Raw genomic sequence first — 27,038 nt, forward strand, 5'->3', positions numbered from 1 at the left:
TTTTCAGCGCAGAATTCTCATAATTAAATCTTTGCTGTGCAGCTATATCTACTGTGAAGACAATGTAATTTCCGCAGACTTTTCTTGCGCTAGCTCTTCAGGCAGCGTTGTACAAACATGATTGTAGAACTCCAAAGGGTTTAATAAAATTTCTGTTCTTCTCCCAACCCTGTGGCACATTTTTTAATCTCTGGCTGGTAGTTTAGTTGGCTTTTTTTTCTTCAGTGAACATTCGGGAAGAAGTGACGAAACTAATGGAAGCGCTGGAGGGCAAACAATTGGCAGGGTGCTTTGATTTTACCACAAAGGCCCCAACAATCAAAGACCCTGTGGAAGACTTGGCGTGTGAGTGGGGCACTACTGTGCTTTCGGCTTCCAAGCAGACCTGGTCAGACCTACTCCCCATCCCTTCTTTTTTTTCCTGTATATCCTCTGTGAAATGTGTACGAGACTTCTCTACTTCTTGTACTTCTTGAAGTTGAGTATGAGGAGAACGTCAAGCCTGTCCACCATTGGGGATGCTGTAGTACACCTCAAAATGATCTACTTTTATAGAGTAAAGATTACTGTAAGAAATAGTTTTTCTCCTGGGGAAATGCGGATTGAACTACAGTATTTGTTTTGCATGGGGAAGGAGGAAGAGATGCTGGGGGTGCAGAGTTCTTCACAGTAGAGCATGCCGGTCAGTACTGGGCACAATAAAAAGACCTGAAGTAGCATTCGGGTTCCTGCTCACTGTAGATTAGTGTTGTTTATTTTTAGGCGTACTGTGTGCAAATGTCACACACTGGAATGGTATTTATCCACCGTTTCCACCACAAACCCCCACGTTTATCCCTGAGCATACATGGCCGAAGCGCGGCTGTGCTGACCTTCTGCTAGTGATGCAGAATTTATCCTCTAGGTCTACTTTAGCTTTTTCTGCTTTACGTGTTCCTGGCTCCCGTTGCAGTCCGAGGACTGCACTTCCTCGGTTTTCATTAAATGAATAAGTACGTACCGTTACATGTGTCCATCTCCCTGGCTAGGTATTTGACTTACTCTTCTACGTAATACACCTAGAGCTGATTGACAGACATGGTCACATAACTTCAGTTTTTCAAACTTACAAATTCTCAGCCTGTTTTGCAGTTCACAGTGCTCCAGCCAGAGCAGATGCCCATCTCTACCCTTCTGAGACTGTCCTTGTAGCTGCTGAGAAGATACAATTTTCTTACTTTCTCAGAATGCCGTGTGTTTTGAAATCAGAGTATAGATCTATAGATGACTTTTAGCCTCCAGCCACCTTGCCTAACCAGTGATGATCCAAAGAGTAAACTGTGCTCCGAGATTGCAGCAATAACTTGAAAAGACAATATTTAATCAGGTTGATATTTTTCCCTTACAAGCTTTGATGTGCCTGTAAGAATCGCTGCTGTCATGCATTTGAACAACCCATTCATGTGTTTACAGTATATTCATCATAATCATGTATTTCTAACCTAATACACAGTGTAAAAATAAAAATACTTAGAAAATAATTATGCCATTTCACTTCATGAAATTTGCTCTCTTAAAATGAGCATAAAATGATTAAATTATACCTTCTAACATCTCTATTCAAAGCCAAAAATACCATGGCTTAGAACAAGGTATTAATTAGAACAGTCTTCAAAGTTTAAATCATTAGCTTATACTTCTCCTTGAACTATGAAAAGCTCGTGGCACAGACAAGTTCTTCATTTATCTGTGCACAGGAACACTTCTAAAAACCAAAAGGTGAACAAAAATTGCTAAGCTTTGTTTTTGAGAACGTTTGTTTTAATATTGGAATGTCCTAGAACACTGTCGTTGATTGAAGTTATATAGGGCTCGGCCGGTCTGTGTCCAGTGCTGGATCTTGTTGGAGGGATCCGATGTAAGCCATGAAGCTGTTGTTCTGATGGCCCCAGTCGTAGTAGTCTGGAGAGAAACTTGAAAAGAAAACAGAAGAATCGGTGACTGGCAGGTTGGTTCTGCAGATATCTGGTTAGTGAATGTGGGCAAAATGCAATCGCGTAGCTGTAGTTCTCACGCTGAAGTGCAAAAATAAAATAAAACCTCAACCAGGGGTTCGGGCTGCTATTTATTTTTCTGATCTGTCAATTATTTTGGCCCAAGTGTTCTCACCTCACTGTTTCCTGATTCTTCTAGGTCACTAAGGACTCCTCCCCCTTCTGCTTCGCTAATCCAGAAGGTGTTTGAAAACCCTCGAAGCGGTGCCGCTAATCCATGCCAAGTCCTAGCACTGCAAGGGCCGGTCAGTGACAGACCTAAACCTCCCGTCTCCGTGTACAAGGGACCGGTACTTGGTTAGCAGCTCTGGCACGCTGGCTTTTCTCCCACGAGCAGTGGGAGTCAACGCACGTGGCTGGTTTCTGCCCGTGTTACCAGTGTGGCTGGGTCTCTCATGCCTCTGTGCGGAAGGGGGGGGTGCCTGGGTACCAGCCTGGCACGCACTGCCTCCAGCATCCTCGATGGGTTTAGTTCCTACGTGAAAAACTAATGCAGGGGTAGGATGACTGGTAACTGTAAATAGTGAATATCCAGCTTTACTGCATCATGGTATGGGCTCAGAGACAGTGACTACGCAATCTTAGCTAAATGAGTGACAAGAACTAGACCCGGGTATGTTTGCTACAGTTAGCCAGTTAGCCTTCAATTTAAAATGGCTGATTACACTAAACTGCTACTCGCATACTGCAGATACAGGAAGAAGCAAATGACTAACGCGTGACTGAGCCTCCTTTCGGGGCAGGACAGTGTCCTGGCAGTGCCCTTCCTTCTCCGCATTGGGTGCTATCATTCTTGCCGTGAACTGCTCCTTCCTGGAAGGGAATCCTTACCTAAAGCTCACAGTGACACAGAGGAAACAGGCTTTTTGTGCCGGTTCTGGGTTGTGCGGGATTTCAGCAGTTAGGTGGATTCGCACAAGCTTTCAGCAAGTGGGAAAGCGAATGCCCCCTTCATTTCAGGTAAACCCCAAGACATTTAGCCACGTTAACAGGGCAGCCTAAGTTGAGAGGCTTCTCGCTACCACCATCGCAAGCTGCTGCCTGCGCCGTCGAGCTTTTCCCTGCTCTCCCTGAAGACAGGGAGATGGCTGTTTTTCTAGGTTGCCTTGCTCACACACTTGAAGTAGTAAGTGGCACTTCTTAGGCCACTCTTGGAAGAAACAGAGGGTGAAACATGCAACCCAAAGATCTGCCTGAGTTTTTCAAAGAGCGGCATGCTCTTTAATTCTTAAATTATGTAACCGTATTCATTCTTGTGTCCTTGCAGTCTCTGTGGGGCCCTTAGATCCCTACAGTCACCCGGTGCTGCCTTGCCACTTCAGCTTCCCCCTTTGCTTCCCCTCACCCCCTGGAATTTATGCAACAAGTGGAGCTAGACAATTTACATTAGTGTTCTGCAGTGTGTGAGAGTTCTTCCTCCTCCGGTTTCTGTTAGGGGAAGCAAGCGGTTCCCTCTTGTATCTCACCTGCCCTGTGACCCCTGTGGTGCAATATTCCACGCTAGATCGTCATCACTGTCGTATCTTCGAGGGTTGTCAAAGAAATAAGATCTGGGACTGAAGCCATGGCTTGGGACCATTCCTGTGTTGGCCTGAGGGAAGGGAAACCTCAGTCAGTACGTGCAACAGATAGATTGATAAACTGCTCGGCGCCTGACTTATAAAAGAAGTCACTGCTGACTTACCTCCTGGCTTCCAAAATAAAACGGGCGATTTTACATTTGCTGTAGACAATAGAAATCTTTTTGCATTTTCTGTTTTTCTCTACCAGCGTAGTGATGGTCTACTGATCTTCACGGCTTTTCCTTTTCCTTCCTTCTAGCTAACAGATAACGACCCATGTCTGAAACCACCCTCCAGTATGCATTTAACCTGTCTGCTGAATTCTTGTCCATCCTGGACGCTTTGTGCTTTTAGCCAGCTGACTTGAAGTGAGCAGTAGGGAAGCAGCTGAGGAGCTGAAGGATATGAAACACCTAAAGAGATTCGGTTTTACCTCCCACATTTGTAACGCTCCCTCCTGGCGTGTTACCTCTCTTGCCTCAGGAACCAATCATGTTGAACCTTGGCACCCTGCTGAATGAAACCACAGCTGAAAAACCCCTTAGGACCTCTCTGAGCAATTTCAGTTTCACCCTACAGTGCTGTGAGGGTCAAATCCCAAGGAAAGGTCCTTTGATAAAAGAGGGAAAGGGGCGTACATGTAACTCCTTCATTTACAAAGCATTTTGCTTTTATATCCCTACGAATCAAAACAGAAAGCATACAAGATTCAAAAGGTCAGTTTGATTCTGGAAACAGTGCAGAGGGACATCTAGGACCCAGCTAAGCCTCTTCCACTGATCCACTGCTTCCATTCCCAGGGAACAGGGTTCCCTGCACCTGTGGGTAAGCCAGGATGACGTCTTCTCCTTGGCCTTAAGCAGGAGAGCAATTTAATCTCCCCATATTTTTAAGATGTTAAATAACTTTGACAAAGATGAACTAAAAATAGGTCCATCTCTGTCGTCTCCCCATTTCCAACATTTGTCTGGCTGAAGGTACGGCAAGGCAAAGGACCATGCACTGCAGTTACCCTGTGTCAGCACCAAAGCAGACAGACAGCTCGTTCCAGGCTATAATCGTCTGCGGAGTGGAGCTTTACATTTGAACAGTGCTGAACGCAGGCTGCCTCTACTCAAACGTCTTGTTTCTGAAGTCCTGAATGAAACGTAGAACCAAAGAACAACATTTCTTGGGATTGTTCCTTATTAAAAATAAAGAACATTTTGGATTTTTACTCAGTCAGAGTTGTTGTTAAGATTTTTTTTTAACTAAAAGAGGGTTTGTTTTAATGGCCCCATGCTTTCTGGCCAACTATTTTCAACCACTGGAGCATTTGATACTTAGCTGCTGTAACAGTTAGCCTACTGAACACATTAGACTAAAGTCCTGTGGCCCTTGGTCTCCCTCTTGTGGCATGCTTGCACTGAAATTTTGCCTTGCTACAGGCTCCCTTCATTTTTTGTTTCTTTCTAACATTGTTGTTTCCAGTTTTCCTCTTACCGTGATATTGGTCAGCATAAATATTTGTCTTGTGTAGAAAAAAATCCATATATGACCTATCCACTATGACGGATAATGTCTATCTTAAAAAAGGTACCCATAAAAGAAGTGATACCACTGATTGGCTCTTCTGAACTATATGAAGTTGGAGATTTAAGGCTTTCTGCAAATCACAATGCAAAAATACAATGTTTTATGTGTTACTGCAGTGCTCTTTGACTGGTGGGAGAATGCTGCCTGTTTGACTCCATTTGAGCTCTCGTTTGAGTAGGATTCCAAGTCTTTATGTGATCAGCTGTTTGAAAGGAGAGATCAGACCACGTCCCTTATTTTCATTCTCTTGTGAATCTCTCCCACGCTATCCAGACTTGACCACCAGGTCTAGCCTTACTAAACTCACTTTAAATAAAACGAGATCTCTCTGTGGTCACTTTTTAGAAGAGCAGCACCACTGGACTGTACTCTAAAACATTTCTTCTCTTTGCAGTTGTCCTGGCAAACTCCTAAGCAGGAGCGGGGCTGAGATTTTTTTTGTGATGGACACTGGGGTCCATGGGGTTTCTTAGTGCAATGTCAAGTATCACAGGTGAACAGTAAGAAGGACTTTATACAGGTGGGGCTTTGTTACTTCCTTGTTCAGCTTGGCTTTATCATCATCTCTGAAATCAGCATGTGAGAATAAAAACCATCGCCTTCTCTAAAAAGTTATTCTATTAATTGCTTCTCTTAGTTGTGAATTTACCATTCACATCCTTCTTGGGGAGTATTAGCTTTGGTTTGGTTTGGCCTACAGAAACAGAGACGTTACCTCGGTAATCCTAGTGCAGGGCTGATATTCCCCATGTGCCTGTCAACCAGCATATCCTATGCTAACCCGGAGACATTGCCTGCAGCTATAAAAAGATGCTTGTCCATCTATTAACTACCTAGATATTAAGGATACTTACAGGGAATTATCCTTGCAACTCACATCTTAATCTCTGCTCTGCTGAAATAGCAAACCAAAATATCAGCAAGTGCTTATTATGGCTATTGGTCTTTGACACGGAAACAATTCAATGGGTACAGGGCTGAAAGAATTTGATCTCTTATTTCATGCAGGCCATTGAACAGTTAGCACACAACCATTTTCACTGCGATGTGATGAAAGAGCCCAATTTTGGATAACAAACTCCTTTTCCACTGACTCCAGTGAAGTACCGTATTAACCCAAAGGGAAGATGTTCCTAAATTTCAGAAGGTTCCTGATTTTTAAGGTAAACTGCCTGAGAAGCACCTTGTCTTCCTTCTGGGTAAATATGATGAGTTTCTCTCATGAGGACTTAGTATAAAGAAGTGGGAAGTTTGCATCGCTTTTATTCTGTCAAGGACACATTGAAAAAGAGAAGTCAAAACGTAAAGAAGCAAACCTCCCTCAGAAGCTGAGCCCTCCAGACCTGCCTGGACATTACACCAACAAATACACTAACAAATTCCACTTACTAGATCTTTTGTAGGGTTTCGGACACGGAAGAAATACACAACCAAGGAAGTGGGCAAGAGCTCCCAGATGAAAAGGATCACACCGAACACTATATAACCCGCGTCTCCCAGCTGACATTTCAGATCTGCCTGTTGAAAAGTCAAAGAGAAAAGTGTTTAAAGATGGCAGCTCATTTAAAAGGTGCAGGAGGCAACATGTCTTCTTATGAAGACCTATATTTAAGTGGCTGAAATGCTTGACAACACAGCCAGAAATTCCACCCAGTAAAGCCAGATTAACCTGGCTAATGATTAAAGGCATACTAAAAAAAAAAAAAATCAATATTCTATCTTGTTGGGTACATGACTTCCCTTTTACCTTTCTTCCTCCCTCTTTCTCCTCCTCTCTTTCCTTCAGCAAAATCAAAGTTTAATGCAGGGGTCTTCCCAGTCTAAAAGCCTGGCAAGCAACCATTTCATCAAGTGATCAAATCGAGGTAATGAGAAACTAGTTTTCCAGTCCTTTTCTCGCTGGGAATAACATGTGAAGGAACAATCAATGCCCAGGTCTTCAAGGGCATTGCTGGCGATCTGGCTTTTAAAAATTAAGGCTTGGATCCCTTCAAATTGGTGCACATTGTTAGCTTGAATAACCATGCTGTTACTCTAGCATTAGCTTTGAACTGTTCAGATTTCCCCTCCACCATTCACCATAGCTGCAGAGGGCAAATCCTGTCCTTTCGTGTGTTTTGTACAGAAGAGAAAAGGGTAATGTTTCTGACAGGTGACCTGAGGCACTACCACAGTACAAACATTGGGCTGTACTTTTTAAAGTGACTCTTGATTCTGGTACCAAACTGAGTACCTCCTCCGTAGTTCCAGGCCCTTTACCTATGGCTCAAACCATTTACCCCAAAAACCAGGCAACCCTAATGTCACAAGTCAGATCAGCTGTTCAAAAATCAGTAGTAGTGACCTAAGGCCTAAAGCATTCTGCTGAGCTCTCTATGAACAACCTCGGGGTTGCCTCCACGGGGGAAATGGGACCAAATATTCTGGCCACAAAGTTCCAGCCCCTGTTACTTCAGACGTAGGAGTCAGCACAAGAAGTGCCCCCTGCAAGGGGTCAGCAGCAGCAGCAACAACACTCCAGGCCCCAACAACAGGAGGGAAAATGTTTGATTCAGGGGATGAATCGCAACCTAGAGCCCTTCTGCCTAAAACCTGCGTCTTCTAATTACACGGAGTGGCACCACCTAGCTGCACTCCTCTTCGCACCGCAGCAAGGTTGATTAGTGGTCCCTTGACAGACCCTACTCAACTAACTCATAATGAGGTCCTCTGGGCAATCCTACCCTACTGTTTACCTACTTCTTCTTTACAGTTTTATCTACTGCTCAGCAGAAAATTGTTAATGGCTGCAGGTTGGCTTGGCCATCCTGGCAATACAAGGCCCTTGCGTGGCTGGGAGCACTGCTTTTGGTCTGCTGGTGCTTGCTGAGAGGGTGGGGAGACGTCACATGTCTTGAGGCCAAACAAAATGTACGCATGGTCCAGACCCAGGCCTGCCATTTTGCCCAGCCTTGACAGAGCTGGAAAAGTACTGGGACCTAACTACATGCTTCAAAGCAGAGACAGGAGCTGGATGCCCACATTCCATAATATTCAACTAAGAATCCCCTGCTATTTCCTTTAGTGTTTTTATCACTGTTAGTTTTCAATCTGAATTGTCACTTGAAATTAATGGTTGGGAAGAATCATAGTCTTACCCTCAAACTACAGAAGGTATCACACTAATGACAGAATTCAGGTAAATAACTCCACAGCCCTGGATGGCAACGGGGGATTTGATTATGACTTCAGAACTGAGCATTTCAGTGGAATCAAGTACTGTTTTTCTGCTTCTCCAGGTACAGTACATTCTTTCTAATGGACAAAACACCTGTCTTTTTTAATAAAAGGATTTTTTTAAACAATAAAATCAAGGTAAATAAAAGATTGGGGTTTTTTTAATTATTTGGCTCGTGGCTACTTCTTTCTTTTAGCACTGGGGTTTTTTTCCTCCTTATGCTGAAATTACCAGAAATATTCCTGGAGCAAAACAACCTTAGTGCATTGAATAAAATAAAAAAATAATAGGATTTTAATATATTAATTCCTCTTATCATAGCATTTAGGAAATCAGCCATCACATACAGAATGATTTTTTCTCATTAGCAAATATTTTCATACTTGCCTGATCTGATACGTTGTACCAATCGTAATCAAAAGAATTTACTTTCTTGGTTTGGGAAAATGATAAGATGAACAAGTTGTAACAGGCTCGTGAGGTATAAAGTAGTATAACAGTCACTCCTATACTTGTCACCTGACAGACAGATGAGCCCTGGAAAAGATGAAACACAGGTTATTATTCATAAGGGCTGTTGACAAGAACATTGCTTTGCATGGACTTCGAGGGTTGTCATGCTACTCTGCCTAATGCAGACTGACTTCTTCTCTTTCCTTCTTTGATCAGTATATCCTATACTACGTATATTCCTGTATTTTAACAGTACAGTGGGTTCCAGGCAATGGTAGCAGTCCCAGCCCTTACCAAGATGGGCTGCGACTAATTCCTACAACTTACTGCAGAAGCGCTATTTTCAGAGCAATGAAAATACGTAAGATCTACACTTGGTATCACATGGAGCAAGAGAATTGAGCCTTCAGCTGTGCATTAGCTCTAGAGCATCCTGTATCAGATGCTGGCTAGCTAGCATGATGCAACCTTGCATCTTTTTACAACTGCTTGCTGTGCACCTATTTCCTAAGTGCAGAGCAGATCCTAACGGTCAGCAGTTAAACAGAGCACAGACAGGAACAGAACATCCTGCCTTACCTAATGTCAACACAGAGGAGACAAAGTGGAAGCACGGCCTACAGGCAGAGTGACCATGGCAGGGCAATCTGTGAGTGGGAGCTTGGGCACAAGGGGAGGAATGATACTGCACAGTGTGAAATCAGAACAGTTCCTAAGCCCTAGAGAGAAAAACGGACAGAGCAGGGGAACGAGCCTAATCCAGTGTGAGGAGTGAGACACCTGACCACTGTGGGGGACTGAGACTCCAGCACAGGAGTTGTTGTAGCAGCAAGAAAGGAAGGAATCCAGGAGCCGTGGCTACAGGGATCAGTGTGAGTCTGATCGTGGAGGCAGGCAGATGTACAAAAATGGGACTGGCTTTGAAGGAAGAAGCTCAAAGTAAATTCTGTGCAGTTGGCTCTGGAATAGTGCTTTGCATAGCCAAAGGAGGAAAGGTGGGTTAAAGCGCTGTGTGCTTTTAGGGAAGCAAAATACCTTGCAGTCATTTGCTTCATGAGCCCTGCCCTCTCCCTCTCCTGGCAGAGACCCACACCAGGAGGATGGGCTCCTCTCATCTGTGTGAGAGGGAGAGGCCAAGAAGGAAGTTGCTCCTCCCCTCACAGGACCTTTTATACCAGTGCAGGAGTCAGGAAGGTCTGCAGCCTATTCCCTGCACTTACTTACACACTCTGCTTCCAGGTTTGTTCCCAAGGAGGAGAGGTCCAAAGCGCTGTGGCAGGTAGAGCACAGACATAACAGAATGGCTACTGAAGTATCAGGGAAAGTCACCAAGTCACCACATCCTGAATCCCTGGCCTTCAGGAGACTACCAGGGCCCCTCTGCGGCTCACCCAAGCTGGTGGCTATTGTCCCTGCGGCTCTGCCAGACAAGATCCTCGGGCTGGGTGTTCCCTGATGGGTGTCAGTAAAGAGGAGCTCAGGGAGTAATCAGAAAAGCTTGCAGAAAACTAGCTTGCCTGTTTTCCCAGCAAAATAATACTGATTCAGGGAACAGTCAGGCTCAGGAGTATTGCAAAATCCCCAGTGCAGTTAACCTCTCTGACTGACTACCGGGCCATAACCTGCAGCCGTGTCAGGAGTGAGCCACGAGCCTGCTGCTATACGGGAATTGAAGCCAGATACATACTGGGTAGTGGTGAAAGCTGTGGCAAGACCAGCAAGCAGGAAGTGCCACAAAGGAAATGTTTGCTGGGGACTTCTCTATTCTCCTTCGGTACCAGCAAGTCAGTGATGCTGTCATGGAAACCAAGGGTGAGAGAGCAGAGAGAAGCTGCTGACTGGCGCATACCATATCCCAGCTCAGTGGCATTTACAGACTGGGGATAGCAGAAGTGAAGAGCAGAGAGGGGTCGGTTATTTCCCTATATAGGTTTCCCTATATTTAATAGTTAAATTTAACAAACTTCAATCCCACCAAATACAAAAAAGGGGGTAAAAGTGTCCTGGTTTTGCTGCCAGTCAAATATACTTCGTGGCTTGGGGAAGGGGGAGTGCAGCAGTAAAAGTAAAGCCAGAGGAATCCTTTTCAGTCACAGGCCCCTACAGAAAAGAGGGGGAGCCCTGAGTTTGTAGCATGTCCCACTGCATGATGCTTCTGGCTAGCACAGAACTGGCCCAAGTCGGCACCTAAGGGCAGGGCTGTGCACCTCCTTGTGCTGTTGTAGCCTTGGCACAGAGAACCAGGCCGGTCCCCCATGCCAGGTCATGGAGTTTTCACATGTGGTCAGAAGATACGTGCCAGCAGATGGGAGATGCAACTAAAAGGCTACCAGTACCGATGCCTATCTACATGCACTGCAGAGCACTCATTATCTCCAACACTACTTCTATCGTATCACTGCAGAGAATGGATTTTTCTTCTTTAGCTAGTTTTTTCAGTACAACAGTAGCAGATTAAACCAGGATGTTTTTTCACTGCCAGCTCCAGCCACCTGTATCCCTAAGTATGTGCAGTCAAATCCTACTGGAAGTCCCCAGAGGAACTCCCATTTCAGGTCAGCAGAAAGGAGCAAAGCGCTCTTTGATTCTCATTTCCACATTCAAACTTTCATCAGCTGAGCGTTCTGTCCCTTCCTGTCTGCAATAATGTTAGTGTTTGTTTGTTTTTTGTGAAATAGCTTGAAGTAAAGAAGATCAAGTTTCCTGCAGGAGGAGGAAACGGAACAAAGTAATCTACCAAAGCCTCCCTTAGGTTAACACTGCTTTGTTACAGAGATTTACACTTCTGTGATTTGCGGCAGTAGAAAAACTTTTCTTACTAGTAAAAATAATCCATTGCCCATGCCCTTTGGTCAGCCTGTGACTGAAAGAAACTTTCTTTTGAAAGAAACAAAACAAACTAAGCTGTGTTTTTAAATCTTCTATTCAGCCCTGAACTTTCAGTTGTTGTGCAGTACGGCCAGATTTGCTTAAACAGGAGAAGTACTCCTTTCATCTGATTAAGTAAAAGGAGAGAGGAATTTTATTATAAGATTTTCTAATAGTAGCTGAAACTTACATTTTTGAAAGGTTTGTTGTGGTAAAGATAATGTGCTATTGGTTAAACTAATAATTTATTTTAAGATTTAACTATCTACTGCAAGGACCTTTGAAAGTCCTGTTTTGTTATTTAGAAGTACAAACCGCCTTCACTGATTTTATAATAAACACTGCAGGCTTACGTGATGCCACCCAGTGCCTTGACCACTGAATGTGTCCAAAGCTGTAAACCTAACAATATTTCTCTAACGAACATTTTGTAGAGTAATATGAGAGACTTTTTTCCCCCTTCTCTCCACTTGGCTGAGTTTATAATCCATTAAGTCTTTTAAAACACATTCTCATTATCTATAGGACAGTATGCAAATGTATAAAGGGAGATTCATATTCCTCTAACTGGCCTATTTTCAGCATGCTGCTACCTTAAACATTTAACTTAATCAGTCAAAAATTTGACAAGCTGAAGGATCCCAAAGTATAGACCGCTTCTTTCAATAGCACTACTGAAATGAAGTGGTCTTCAGACAGGGATCTGGAGAAAGCACTATCCACTTGAAAAATAGCTGTGAGAAATTCCAGCCAATAAGTTGTGTAAACTCTGCCTCAAAAATACATATTTTGGGGTCAGTGGTGTTAGCCAAAAGCACCCTTGCTAGCACTTAGTATTTAATTCATATATTGAGCAGGATGATCAGCCAAGCGCAAGCTGTGAAGTTTAAGGCCAGTAGCTCTCAGGGGATCTAAAAAACTGTGCCTTGCACTGCCCTTGTCTCTCAGAAGGTACTTGAAAAGAACTGAAAATGTACCTTACCTTGGATTCCAAGTAAATGTTGGCTAAAGACATCTTGGAAATCTTATACAGGCAGATGGAGAGTGAAACAGCGCACAGCACAAACAACGTGTCATTAATTGCCACCCGGACAGAGACAATGACTTTTCTCTCTGAATTCTGTGTCCTCACCAATACTGCACATGTTAAATTCACCAAGAGGAAGAGGAGACTTATGAAAAGAGAAGCCAGGTAGAGGGGCAACCTGGGAGAGTGAGGAGAAAACAGTTTTAGCGACATTGTTCAGCAAATGTCAGTCATGAGATGGAAGTTGCACTCTGAGCAATGAAAGCTGCATGTGTTGGGCTGCCACAGCTCACAGAGCGACCAGCCGCCCGAGCCCAAACCAAAGTGCTCCAGATTGCTGGAGAGATTAACTTAGCTTGTTTCGAACCTGTTTTTACAGTTACACAATAAGCTGTAAGTAAAGAAACTAATGTCAAGCAGCAAAAAATGGAAGAGTGTTTGCAGCAGAAATACAACAGCACAGTTCTTAAAAACTACTTAGAATACACATATACTTTCTCAGAGTGTGCACTTCATATACAGCACAAACCCTCTGACTACTCACTGACAGGAGAAACCTTGCAAAAGGTTGAGTTGCCTGGAATGGACTGGTTTTGATCCTGGTTTTACTACACCACCACTGCCATGAGAAGCATCACTGACTGCTGATGTTTGCCGTCAAATTTCATATTAAATTAGGGAAGTGTCTAACAGTAGGAAAAATCTGAGTTACTGGTTCCCCTGCATCTTTCTCTGTCCCTTTTCCTAAATAACTTGGCCATGGGCAACCTCTTGAAAGAAACATCAAGAAATTTAAATATGCATATTGATTCTGGGTTGGCATTTTGCTGTCTATGCCAGGAAAAAGGTTTGTTTGCACAACCACAGGAGCAGAGCTGGAACAGAAATGTGACAGACAGAAGCTGGACTGGTTTTCTCTGTTTTTTCCCACCTACTCAGCACTGATACCTGCAATATAAGTATACCACATACTCAAGGAAAGCTGCTTCTAATTCCTCTTTACTCCTACACACAGCTGTGGAGCTTTTCACTTTAAAAAAAAAAAAAAAAGCATGTTTCCATTTCAGGTGTTTGCTTACTTCATTATCACTGCTGACCAAGGCAATTACTGATAAGGGTCATAATTTGCAGTCACTGAACAAGAGGTTTTGGCCACAGCTTTTCATGCTTGCTGGGAACTTTGAATTTGGCTGACAACAAACATCCAGACTGTCCCTGAGGAATCAAATTCTGATTGTTTAAAAATACCCAATGGTGATATTTTTCTTTCACACATTCGTATCCTTTTGGGATAGCATCAACCCAGCTACAAAGCTGAAGCATAGCTGGCTTCTTTTCAGAGGGCAAGAAAGAGAGAGAGAGACTTTGAGACTTTAAAAATGTGCAACAGGGAGAACTGAAAGCCTAAAAGTCCCTGCTTGTGAAACGGTGCCCTTCTTTCCAGCTATATCTGGCAGTAAGCGAGGATGCTGTCACGGAATTCCCTCTCAGGGGGAAGATTGTGCTCATTCTTAACCTTCCAGGGCAGGGCTCTGTTTTTAGGATAAGCAGCTAGAGGTAGTTCCTTTAAACCTCATGGTCTAATGCTGGAAGCACTGCAGTCCTGAAGCTCCTCTCTCACATAGCTTCCTCTGGAGCGTGCAGTTCCCAGTTGTAGTGGTGGTACACTTACAGTTTTTGTTAATATCTCAAAAGTCTTTAGGTGATGGTCATGTGTCTTCTCTGCCTTCACCTCCCAAAGCCTATTTAATAGCCTCATCTTTGCTCCCCCATTGTAGTGCAGGTAAAATATTCTTGTGGGGTTTGGGCTTACGAGGAAAGGTATGCTCGTTGCCTACTTGCCGGACAGTAAGTATATGCTCTCTTTTTGCTCAGCTTAGTCAGAGGGACCTTCTGCTGCAGCATAGCCTGCATGCCCTTGATGCTGGCTTGCAAGCAGCAAGGCTTAGAGGCTTCCAGGCCAGGCTCCTCCTTGGCGGAGTTTAGCAAAAAAAAAAGCACTGTCATGCTCTCATGCCCACACACTCCCATACGTGCCAGGGTGAGCTGTCATGGCCAGTCAGTTGTGCAGCTCTTCACATAATGATCTTCCATCCCCTTTATTAACATGATGTGGCTGGGGAAATGGCTGCCTGTTTTGACAATAGAAGCATTGTTGATGAACTTCTGAATAAGCACTGATGGAGATGCAGGCTGTGTCTCTTAGGGCAGTTTTGGGTCTCTGCAGCTGCAGAAAGCATTCCTCACTTAAAGGCAGAATGTATCCTTACAGCTCAACTACAAGGGCACCTACAAGGCATGAATAAGCATATGGGTTTTATTTAGAAAATAGAAAGGCAGGGCAGGAGAGGTGCTTCCAGATTGCACCGGTGACTGTTCAAAAGCCTGTTGTACCTAATCCACATTTTGGGGCTAGTCCCTTAAAAGGAGCTGTGTGTAATCTGGCTTGGTTGGGGAAGGCACATGCCAGGGATGGATGTCAGGCTGGATGCACCCCTAAGTTTTTCTTTGAGCTTAAAATCAACTTCAGATGAATGCAGTGAGTTTTACCTTGTTTAACAGGAAAATGTTTGAAACTACAACATTTTGTATGTGGTTTCCTCAGAAACCATGCAGTGTCTGAAGCTCATGTGTAACAAGGCATGCACACAGAGCACAGCAAGCCTCATCCAACCCCAGTGACTGTAAGAAATCCCCAAGCCCAGGGAGACGTGCAGAAAGACTGTTTAAATATGAAGTTGGGCTGGCACAGGCTTCGCCTTGAGCTCTTTTGCCATAGTGACTCACATCACGAAGGCTGTGCTGAGTAAAATTTCCTTAAGATTCTGGATCTCTGATAGGATTTTATCAGTTTTTTCCATATCTGAAATGATTCTGATTTCTGAGACCTGTGCCAATACATAGACCGCAGTCCTACCTCTCTGTTGCCCTGTTTATGTTGCCATTATCTGTTGCAGAAATGCCAATACCAGGCAATAAGGTCTGACACTTATTAGAGAAAATGAGGAAAAAAAATCAAAAAGTGAACGTTCAGCAATGAAGAAAAATCAAATTCAGTAAGTGCAGACTCCAGCCCCTGTCTGTAGACCATCCATCTTTCTATCATCCATCATCCATCTCCATCAGGATTTGAGCAACCTGATCTAATGAAAGATGTCCCTTCCCATGGGACGGGGGTTGGACTAGATGATCTTTAAAGGTCCCTTCCAACCCAAACCACTCTATGATTCTGTGATCTTTCACCAGCTTGTTAAGATTCAGGACCTCACCTGTGGGTGTGCATGTATTACACCACTTCAGTTGCCCTGTATAAGATAGGAAACGAGGTCAGGTTTATTTATATGGCTCTTTTACACAGGATAACCACACGCATGCTAAGAGATCTAGATATTAAACCAAAATATTACTGAAGCCCTTTACCAACAGAGCTGAATAAGAGAGAAAAGGCTAGACCAGATCCAAGAGTGATCTGTGTTAGAAGTGCAGTAGGCAAGAGTCAGGGTGGACATGGAGCTGTTGTGGGGAGGGTAGTCTGTGCATGAGTAATTCCAGTCACAATACATAAATGTTTAGGAACGGAAACGCTCTGAGAGCTACATGCAGGGTGCTAATGTAGTCACTTCATAGGCATTGACTAAATATCACAAGTTCCCTTTGCTTGAAGAAAGACATTTTCAAGCAGTTTTCAGGAATAAAGCCTTGCCACAAACATCAGTAACAGAGGAGGTTCAAAGCTTCTACCTCTCACCTCTAAAGCCAGCCAGGAACATGTTCACAGACCTGCCCTATACCACCCTGACCCGAAGCCCAGGCTTTGTGCAAAGCCGTCCTCTTTGTTCCTCTTGCCTACGCGTACCATCAGAGGCAGGCACGCTTGCATTGAGGGCTGGCTGGGGACCTGGCTGGTGTGTGCTGTGCTTGTCTGCCAGCCCATACTCCTGCATTTCCTTCCCACAGAAACCAGAGCGCGAAGGGGGGTGAATGTATCTGTATGCCACGGTGTTTACCAGGGAGCATCCAGCTCTTGCCCTTTGTGGTTTGGGATGTGGCCAAGGTATGCACACAGACCCACTAACTTGAAAGCATTCCTGAGGCCACCAAAATAGATGCAGCCTCTCTGTTCCCATCCTGACAATTTCTGCATCGGCTGTGGTTCAGCGTGGAGTCCACATCCCTCAGTCAGCCATCACACCCTGCGTGTCCCATACCCTCACTGGCCCAACCACAGCCCACCCCAAGCCTGCTCTGATTGTACGGCCATTCTACCAAACATGGCTTCTGAAGCACTTGCTCAAGATGATCGCCTCTCTAGCTGTGTCAAAATCCAATTGGATAACGAATTTTCCAGAGCAAGGACAATACATAATATTTGACCTGTTGATACAGTATTGTGTTCTCCTGAACAGTCAGCAAATAACAGATTCCAGTTTCAAATTACTCTGCTTTCCTATCCTGATTTCAGATTGTAAATTTTTTCTTCAGAATGGAGACAACCTCTCTCTCTTCCCCTGCCCAAACAACATTGCCCCTGACTGAGGCTTTTAGGCATTGCCACAATAAATATTAATTTATTGAGCTCTTCCTCAGCTTTCTGGACATTACTGCCCTTTGGGGAGCTTTCAACTAATGCCTGACAATCCCTCCTGCTCAACAAGATCCCAAACAAATCTCTCCACCTAAATGCAAAGCTACCATAACCTCAACTCTATGGTGTTGGGGGAGGTTATCTGTGAGCTCCCAAACACATCATCAAGTTGAATCCATTCTCTCTACCTCTTTCTCACAACTCTTCTCTCATCTTCCCAAAACTTTTGAGTCTTTTATTTCCACTGACCTCACAGATTAATACATACCCAGTCCCACTCATTCCTGTCGTAATAAATACATCGGTCTGCTACCTTTACCAAAGCACTGGATCTGAATTCACCTAGCAATACAACTGTAAAAACCTGTAAACAAATCACCAGGGTGAGTGTTTTCTGCTTGCATTTGAAATATTTGCCTTTGAAATATGCCAATGTTTAGAAATGGTGCTTGTGTTGGGAAATGACACAGACTTCTAAATGTCATAGGAAGAAGCTGGCCTCAGAACCATCATCATAAAACAGTGGTATATAAATATGAATAGCTGAGATATAAGCTCCACATTATCAAAGATGTAGTGTTTATCAAAAAGCATGGCTACTCTTCTTTACCACACTGAATGTTTGCATAGTTCTTACCTGTATTTCAGTAGCTCTGGGGAATATTTTGACTTAGCTTTGAAAATCACCTGCAAAACAGAAAAATACTGCATCAAACATAGGATACATGTAAGTAAAGAAAGACGCTGTGATCCACAGAAATCCTGTCTCACAGGTCACAAGAAATGTAATGACAGGTTTCATTAGATAACAGATTTGCATTTATTGCTTATCCATGGCAGGCAAGCTCTAAGCAAAGCATTAAAACCACCCAGCAGACGCTCATGATGTACTTGTATACAAATTGTCTACACGATTATTTTCAGTTACTCTGGCTTGTGAATAAGGTCCTTTATACCAGTATTCAAAAGAGGACCAATGCCAGTATAATCATAGAGGCAAGTAATTATTAGGCTCTTAGATGACCTAACAGTACATGTCTCTCACGTAGACCAGCTCATACCGGCATATTGGGTCAGATGCTCCATTCAAATGAAGAGTCTGTCATAGTACCCTGGCCTGAAATTGGATATATACATTTGTATTCATGTTACATTGCCAAAAGCATGCCCTTGAGAACAAAACTCATTGTTTTACTCAGAGGTATATTTGGCTTCTGCTGACTGTCTGTTCACTATACAACAATATGTATTTTTACAGAGAGAGTGCTCATACCCAGTAGTTACCTTGCTGTAACAGAAAAGACAAAATACTGACATATTTTCTGCAATGTAGCTAGGTAATATCAGTCACAGGTGTTTCACCACCACCAGAAATTATACAAAAATATATTAGCATATTTTATATCTTATTTATTAAAAAAATTACAGAGAAGCATCACTGCTTTTTCATAAGCTAACATGGTTTCCAAACACACTCAGTTTACAAATGTTCATTTAAACCAACACCAACGCGCATTGATTGCTAGTATGACAAAAATCATGCTGTATGACTTATTCTGGGTTGTTTCCTAATGGTTTTCTCCTCAAGTTAACCTGCCTTACCCATGTCACTGGTTTTGCACGCCCTTTAGTATAGCTTGCATAATATTTGCTATGATTATCATGCTTTCCCAAGGAAACAGGACTTACATGATCACTATATATGTGTAGGCATGTGTCTGCCTGTCAACTTGTTTATCTGTCCCCCCACTAATCTTAAAATACTCTGGTCAGAGAACTGATGGAAAAATACTTGAAGCATCAAAGACATGATTCTTTATCACCCTCCTAAAAATTAGTGACCCAACAGAAGTAAGGATCCTATAAATGCATCTGATATATGACCTCTGTGAAGAGAACCCTGCATAATGATCCTACACATCACCCAATATGAGAAAGTCTGCATAGCAAAGTATCGTAAGAAATGCCCCAGTTATGGAAAAAGCTCAAAGTCAAGCATAAGACATAGATATGGAGAAAATCAGGCTTCACTTGTTCCAGCACTCCTGGAACAACTTGTCATTTAGCTCCTATTCACCATAAACAGCTGCCTTGACATGGAAATTAGTGTTGTGATGCATCAGCCTGCTTAGCGCTAGCTGAACCAGCAGAGAACACTGAGCTTTTCAGCAGGCCCTAGAAAAATAACAGCTGAGAATGAAATTGAAAAGTTGGGGGAAAAAATCTCTAAAAATATTCTGCAACCATTGATACTGTTTTCAAATAGTTAACATCGCTGGCAGTATCCCTTACAGAATATTTTTGTGATTCATTCTCCAAATTCCTGGATCATTAATTCTCACAGGAGTTCAGGAAGAAGTTTTATATTGTTTTACTTACTTGCTACTGAAAGGAGAGGTACAAGAGGCTTGTGAATGTTCTGCATTTTCATGGTGCACAAAGAGGGGCTGTCAGTTTTTAGAGAAGAGATGGGATTCAAAATACTTCCTGTATGCTTTTTGTGCAAGACTTGTTGCCTACCCTGCTTATTCTGGAAGACACTGTGGGCAAGCGGGAGGGAACAGATTCCTGACCTCAGTGAAACTAAACAAGTAAAACTTGTCTCTAGGGCCATTCCACAATCCTCACCTGTTCTGAGAAGCACTTACTCACACATATCGTACCGTTAATTTTGACAGCTTTCAGGAGTAGCACTAAACAGAAGTGTTTAGAGCCTGTGCCAAGAACTGCACAAGACAAGCAATTTGCAGTGGGCAATGAGTTGTGCTGGGTCCACAAAACCTAGAAAATTCACAAGTTCCTGAATACCATCTCCTGTGGTTCCCCAGAAACGATCCACTCATCCCTATAATGTCACAGGGCAGTCCTGTCACATAAACCAGTCCAAGGCTGCCCTACCCAGCAAAAACTCCGTGGATACCTTAGATAAAACCAAACATGATGTTCCTGCTGCAGATCCAGCAGGATCTCCAGATGTAAGATCACCAAAACAGCTGTTACTGTGATTCTACATTTGGTGGGCCTGTCCCAGCCGATAAATGTTTCTGAATTTTACCAGAGCAAAATGATCATTAAGAAATAAAATGAACACTGCATAGAAAATGGATGCTACACAGAATGAGAGCTACAGTATAAGGCATGGACACTCTTACAAATTCACTGCTAGACAGAAACACAAGCGGTCAAGTTCTGCCACCTTTGCTTAAACACTGATGGGGCCTTATTTCATGAGTAGCCTTGCTGGAAGCAATGTGATTGTCACAGAATAAAGGGCTGTTCAGTGGGAGTAAGGATGTCAGAAGCTGATCTTAATATACCTTATGTGCGTGGGTGCAGCTTTTTGCTTTTAACAGCCATTTAACTCAAGCGACGTGTTGCTCAATGGCCCCTCCCTGCAACAGTGTTGAGAAAGCTTCCAGTCAATATCTGAGTCATCTAAGCAAGTCTTCCAGCAAACCAGAGCAAACCAGGCTATACCTAAGAATAGACTAAACAGCAAGCAGAAGGCAGACTTTTTAAAAAAGACCTTTCAGAGGGCCCCAAGATGAACAGCAACACGGAAAACTGTGAAATTCCTTGCTAATTTTCTAATGTCTAAAGGGTTACTTTTTCTTCTTAAAAGCGCTTCCCCTTTCGCTTGTTCTTTAAAGGAGAAATATCCTGTTTTGACTCCTTGTTTTTGCCAAAGGACTGGAAACCTCAAATGAGATTCTCACACTCCCTCCTCCACTCCCCTGAGGTATATGTTTGGCTTATAAAACTGCAGCAGTACAAAAGGACTCCAAAAAGCCCTTCATACAGCCAGGGAAAATTTCTGTTGCAGGAACTGATGTAAACAGCTGACCTTAAAGACATTTTACCAGGCCCCAGCAGAGGAGCAGTGGGGATGGCATGGGAGTCCATCAGCAGCTCGGCCGCAGAGAGCTCTGCAGAGCTGCTGGGCAGCAGAGAAGGCAGAGAGGTCCAGGCTGCTGTAGCTTAAGGGTGTTCCAGCTACAGTTACGAAAAGTTAAATCAGGAGCCTCTCTGGCCCTGTAAGTATCAGTGAAACAGGTGTCAAAGCCAAGTCACATATTCCCAGAGCAAAAGAAAAAAAATCTCACTGGAGCAATTTTCAGTCCGTGCTCTGATTTAGCTGAACTGACGTGTTGGCTGGCACAAACCTCTGCTGTACCTCTAGTGCTAGCTGATCAATTCACTTTTACAGGAGCCGCAGCTCAGCTTACCAAAAAGCCTCAGGTATGTGTTAAGTGCTTGCATATGTCTCAAGCTGGCCCCCTGCACAGGAATGAAGTTCAGCTTTATTTACCAGTTCTCATTTAAAAAACTCTATAAGGAGCATAGCGTGTACTTTTCCTTCCCAGTTCCTTTCAACACGGCCCCTCTCTTCCTCTGTCACACTCCGTGCAAACTTCTCTTTGCACTCTGAATATACGCCACAACCTCATCCAGGCCCAGAGTCCCTCACCATCAGCACGTACACCTTTCCTCTGCTGTGTATCTTCCAGTCCCAGGCCCACGCTCCCCTTTCTCTCTTTCTCCCATGTTCTTTCTTTCATTTGGATCAGATTCCCCAAAATATGCAAGTTTTCCCTCTACTCTCTAAACTCTACACAGTTTGTAGGGCCTACAGACATGGGCAACATGACTCACTACCATACTCAGCCTTGTGTACGTTGGTAAAAATAGTCCTGAAAGGACAGGTACCATTGTGAGGCTGGCAGCCATAGTAAACTTGCATGTGTAGCCTTTCTATCAAATTATTTTCTGAGTCAAATGACCTCATTCTTCATGTCAGATGCTGACAGCCAGCCAGTTTGCAGTTGCAATTTGTCTCCTATAGATCCAATACCGAGGGCAATGTTTTATGCCAAACATATTTGCTGATGCTTTACTATCCATAGTTAGACTCCTGTGTAGTTCTATGTACATCTAAAGCATGCTTTAAATTAATGACAAGCTTTATAAAATATGGTGTATTCATTTCTACTAAAAAATAAATATTTCTCCTAACTAAAAAGCCCTCTGTTCTCTCACTGGTGGTATTACTTTTGAAATGCTATTCCCAGTAATTAGAGGATGAGACGTTCTCTTAATTGTCTTCCCAGAGCTAACACATACCCCAGTTCCACAGATACATGTAACCTCTCCGAAAGCCTTGTGCTGGTTTTACCCCGCCCTGCCAGGCACTTCCAGCATGGCCAGCTCCGCTCTAAACTGTCTTACTCTGCACAATTTCTCTTCATTTGAAAGTCCTTGATTTTATCAGCCCTGCCTGGGAGGCAGGGTAAGCGTCTCAGTCTGGATGCCAGAGAAAAGGGAAGATGGTTAGGGAGGAGGAAGGAGAGGTAAATCTGCCTGCCAGCCCTTCTCCACTCATACAGTCTCACAGATCTTTAGCTCAGCGCCATGTTCCCTAGGTCCTGGGGAAGTACCCAACCTGATGATTAAGCTTGCAGCCCACCAAATGGTTTGCTCTTTACGCTTTTGCCCGCAGCACTGACTGTGAAGCTGGAAGACTCACCTCAATCTCCCCTTGTCAGGAGCAGGGAAGATTTGGCTAGGCAGGGCCTAAACGAAAGAGTGCCTGAGTCCTGGGATCCTCACTATCTGGAGTCACTTAAAGTTGAAAATACATTATTTGCCAATTTACAGTCTTAGCTTTATCAAGCAGCAAAATAAACCCAGGGAGCTGCAGGTGTGAGGCAAACATATATATAGGCTTTTCGGTCTCTGTAGGTGGAAACACACACTTCAGCTCCCTATCTGATAGATCAGGATCAGGGAGCTGCTCTGGCTTGGATACAATGCAGTTACTTGCCAGTGTTGGGCTACTGTTTTATGAAAGTGCCACTGGATCTCATCTTCACTTGAGATTTATTTTAATGATTTCCAAGTAGACAGAGGCTTATCCTGAGAGGGTCGGTCATCTTATTTTTTTTTCTTTAGAAGAGAATGAATACCGACATAGGATTAATAAATTCTAATAAATGTAGTGCTCTCATTAGAAATCATATGTATTTTCTGCAGTATGTGATTTCTGAGAGGAGCTAGTATTATATGAGCCTTATCTGCAGCAGCCTTATCTTCTATTCTGCCATAAGTAGGGCATCAAGACCATAGCAAAGGACCCTGAATTTGGCTCTTAATCCAAAGATCACTCAGGAGTTGTTCTGAGTCAAAAGTAGTTTGATTGTAACTTCTCTTTCGTCCACTGGTCCCCCACTTTAGCAACCTGCCCCAACGCATTAGAGCTTTCTGCTGTATCTGCTTATGGCGATGCTCCAGTCTGGGAACAACCCCTGCTATGCTGACACCGTCATGGCTTACTTGTCTTGCTACACATAAAATACAGTCTAAATTTGCATCCCCATTGCTTTGGGATACCTATTGAAAAGAGAATAGTTGTGGCTAACTTTCTGTCAAGTTCAAAGGTGCTTATTATTCTGAAAAATGCCCTCGGGCACTTGCCAGATGAGTTTTTTTGTTTGGCCAGGAGGATTTGCAATATTTTTGGAATCACTTTTTCTTCTCACATCTATGTCTAAAAGTATTCCTAGCAGTGCCACATGTCTGGGTGCCATACAGCAGATAATAAACACCTGCAAATTCCAGAGACCCATGAGGTCTCTTCCAGTCCTCTGTCCCTATACTATACACCGATCACTTCTTTCCCTCAAGCTAAGCACCAGTTAAATAGCATGGTTTTCATGCAATGAGGCACAGCTGCAGACCCTTCTTGCCTTCCTTCTACAGAAAAAAGGATAAAAGTTGTTTCTGAACAGGTCTGTGAAGCTATAAGCCATTACTGAAAACAAAATTCTCTCTCCCCGCCCCTTTCACACCAGTTCTTGCTTGCCTACTGTGGAAAGCTAGATGCACATTAAATATACAGTCTCAAGAAGATGCTGAATTTCAAGACAAACCACCTTTTAATGGTTAGAAGTAAAGAACTAATGACAGTGAATTAAAAATATGTGCACTTATTCTGTGTCTTACATTATATTCCTACAATGGCTGTGCTTGTATTTCTTAAGGCTTTGTCTTGGCTGGGGAGATATTTGAGATGAGATTTCACTGGGAGCAATGAGCTCTAAAGCAAACAACAATACTAATAATATGCCTGTCTACAGTGGCCCACGATCTTTAAAGATTATGACGCACACCACAAACTCTGAAAGTCCCTTGTAAATATTGTTTCAAAAGCCTCACAATAGCTCTTCAAGACATGTAACTATTACTCTTTTACAGAGGGGCTCAGACGACGATCATGAGGACTCATGGTGACAAAGCAGAAATTGTCTCAAAGGCAGAACCAATAGCCTTAGCATTTTTTCTGTTTCCAGCCACTGACTTGTACTTCCTGAATGATATCAGACAGCAATGCCAAAAATAAGTTAAAAGGACACACGTGTGCATTCTGTATGCTCTCTTTTTAGATCTTCCTTAGACGAAATGAATCATTTACCTGCAATGCTAAGCCCCCGAGTGCTGGCGCTCTAATGCACAGTGCAGACTGCTGTGTCCCCTCTGTGCTCATGCCAGGCTCAGTTTCTCTTGGTGGAGAGCGAGGATGCTGCATTCTGCCTCCAGACTTCCATAGCAGCCCTACGTGTGTGTCTGAGGGAAGAATCTGACCTAGGGCTATGACTTAGTCCCAGCCGCTGTGATAGGGATGGACTGTGTGTTGATGGACGTTTGCCCCTGGGGAACCACACCATTATCAAATGACTCTCACAACAGCTATGGGATAAAGTGTAGGTCACCACATGCCTGAGCTGGATTTGAGTAGCATGTAGATGAAAGGTTCCTGTAATCCCTTAATACATCTCAAGTCCCAGGGAGTGGAGCAGGGTGAGTTAGCAAGTGTTTCAGACACTGAATGCAGAAAAGTAAAACTAAGCACAAAACTGTGTATGTGGTTCTAAGTATTTAACACCCTCTACAACTCAAGTGATCCTCTTACAGCTGTCACGCTTACCATTGCTGCTTTTTCAGCTCTGGGATGGCAGTTCTCACAAGCAGCCTGATCTCTCCAGCTAGGCTGTTCAGAATTGACAGGCCTGTAATCACTACAGAGCCGCTGTTAAACACTGTAGGCACTACAGAAGCAGCTAGACCCAGGCACCAAGCTGGTTCCAAGCGGGGCAGGCAGCAACACCCAAAGCATCCTGAGCACTGCCGGGGCTGCTCCAGTGCTGGCTGGTGCTCTCCTGGCCAACGACCCCTGCACTGGGAAAGCGGACTTCGACAAGGGTCATGGGAGTGCAGGTTTGGCTTCCTGCTCCAGGCACTGTAGTGGGATTGAGGAGATAGGGAATCCAGTCCCTGCCCTCCCTCAAGCTTCCTGTGAGATCTTAGGCAAGCCTAGCAGCCTTTCTTTGCCTCAGCATGCCAATATCCCATCCTGCAGCCCAGTGCCAAGATACCCAAGCTCACCATAAATACTTCCAAGCAAGTCTAACTGCAGTAACCTGGAGTGCTATGCAGCCTAACTCATCTGGCTTCTTAGCTGTCCGTAGCACAGATACACTCTCAAGACCTCTTTCTGAAATGGAGATACTATTTCCTTTACCCCACTATACAGCTAATTTACCTTTACATCACAGTGTCCTTGAAATAGAGGGTGTATCTCTGTACAGCATTTAGCACTAACTGGGGTCTGGAGTCACTGCTATTTGTAATACAGATCATTATAGGAAATTTGGGTCCACAGTAGGACTTGATCAACAGTTTTGATTGTGATACATAGAATAGAAATCACACTCAGAAATATGTTAGCCAACTTATGAAAAACTGGGGTGGGGGGTTGCCAGCAAAATTAGAAATTACAGTTCTGACTGCACACAGAGATCAGGTCTGCTAAGCCAGGAGGTTTATGAAGTCTAGTAACAACAATAACAATAATAAAGAATAATAATAGAATGGCATTTGGATGTCCAGCTTTCAAGCTCTCCTATACATTTTTTTCCCCAACCCTTAAGTTAAATGACACCCATTTAATAGACAGTAGATATATTATTGGCCATTCCTGAAATGATCACTTCAGGCTCCAGTTTCATTGTAACACTGATCACTTGTATATAGATTAAAAGTTAAAAAATTCCCAATCAAATAACTGAAATTTGCTTTTTGCATTGCCAAGGTACATTAGGAAATCACATTTTTCTCACAATTCTTACAAAATAATGCTTTACCATTCTGTCATATTTAATCAACCAAATATCTGTTGCTTACCTGTGTGAAGTAAAGATTCATCAGGGTCAGGGTGAAAAACTGGAGGCAGACTGGGAAGCAATAGAGAAGCCAGAAGATGAAGGGGCTGAGAGAATTTGCTGTGACAAAGTCTTTGAAGTAAAATGAAAAGAGCACAGTCCTAAGAGAGGCCCAAAACAAGCACAGAAACAGAAAGACAGTTTGGTAACTGAACCTCTTGTGCCTGTAGTGAAGGACCAGCCAGAGCTGGACGTAGATGAACACAAAAAGCAGTGAATAAAAAACAGTATATACAATGGTCAGGCCCAGCTTCACATACGGAGGGACAGCTGGCGTCAGGGTCGGCGGAAGGGTGTCATTTTTCAGTGGGTCCCACTCAGGGGCCTCCATTTGATATCAGGAATCGTCAGAATTATTTATTAAGTTTGGCTGCTGCTGTTGCCTCCTCCTCCTTCTCCTTTCATCTTCCTACAGCATAGGAATCAAGAAAATGAAAGAAAAC

At 43.5% G+C, this 27,038-nt stretch overlaps 1 protein-coding gene across 1 annotated transcript; it reads right to left on the minus strand.

Moving 5' to 3' along the window:
* Nucleotides 1-1,342: 1,342 nt before the first annotated feature.
* Nucleotides 1,343-27,038, minus strand: GPR137B (G protein-coupled receptor 137B). The gene is made up of 7 exons (XM_009329163.1): nt 26,558-27,038; nt 17,958-18,007; nt 12,691-12,913; nt 8,775-8,924; nt 6,560-6,688; nt 3,500-3,624; nt 1,343-1,952 (listed from the first exon to the last, which is right to left on the minus strand). Exons 1-7 carry the CDS (start codon nt 26,924-26,926, stop codon nt 1,841-1,843), a joined length of 1,158 nt encoding a protein of 385 aa, XP_009327438.1. The 5' UTR covers nt 26,927-27,038; the 3' UTR covers nt 1,343-1,840.

Source organism: Pygoscelis adeliae, unplaced genomic scaffold, assembly GCF_000699105.1.
Source record: "Pygoscelis adeliae isolate BGI_AS28 unplaced genomic scaffold, ASM69910v1 Scaffold77, whole genome shotgun sequence".
NCBI classification, from domain to species: Eukaryota; Metazoa; Chordata; class Aves; order Sphenisciformes; family Spheniscidae; genus Pygoscelis; species Pygoscelis adeliae.

Coding starts and splice junctions, on each gene's coding strand:
- GPR137B (XM_009329163.1), bottom strand. CDS start 26,926: ATGGAGGCCCCTGAGTGGGACCCACTGAAAAATGACACCCTTCCGCCG. Junction 12,914..17,957: donor CCAGAGCTACTGAAATACAG/GTAAGAACTATG, acceptor TCACTCTCCCAG/GTTGCCCCTCTACCTGGCTT. Junction 3,625..6,559: donor GAAACCCTACAAAAGATCTA/GTAAGTGGAATT, acceptor CCCTTCCCTCAG/GCCAACACAGGAATGGTCCC.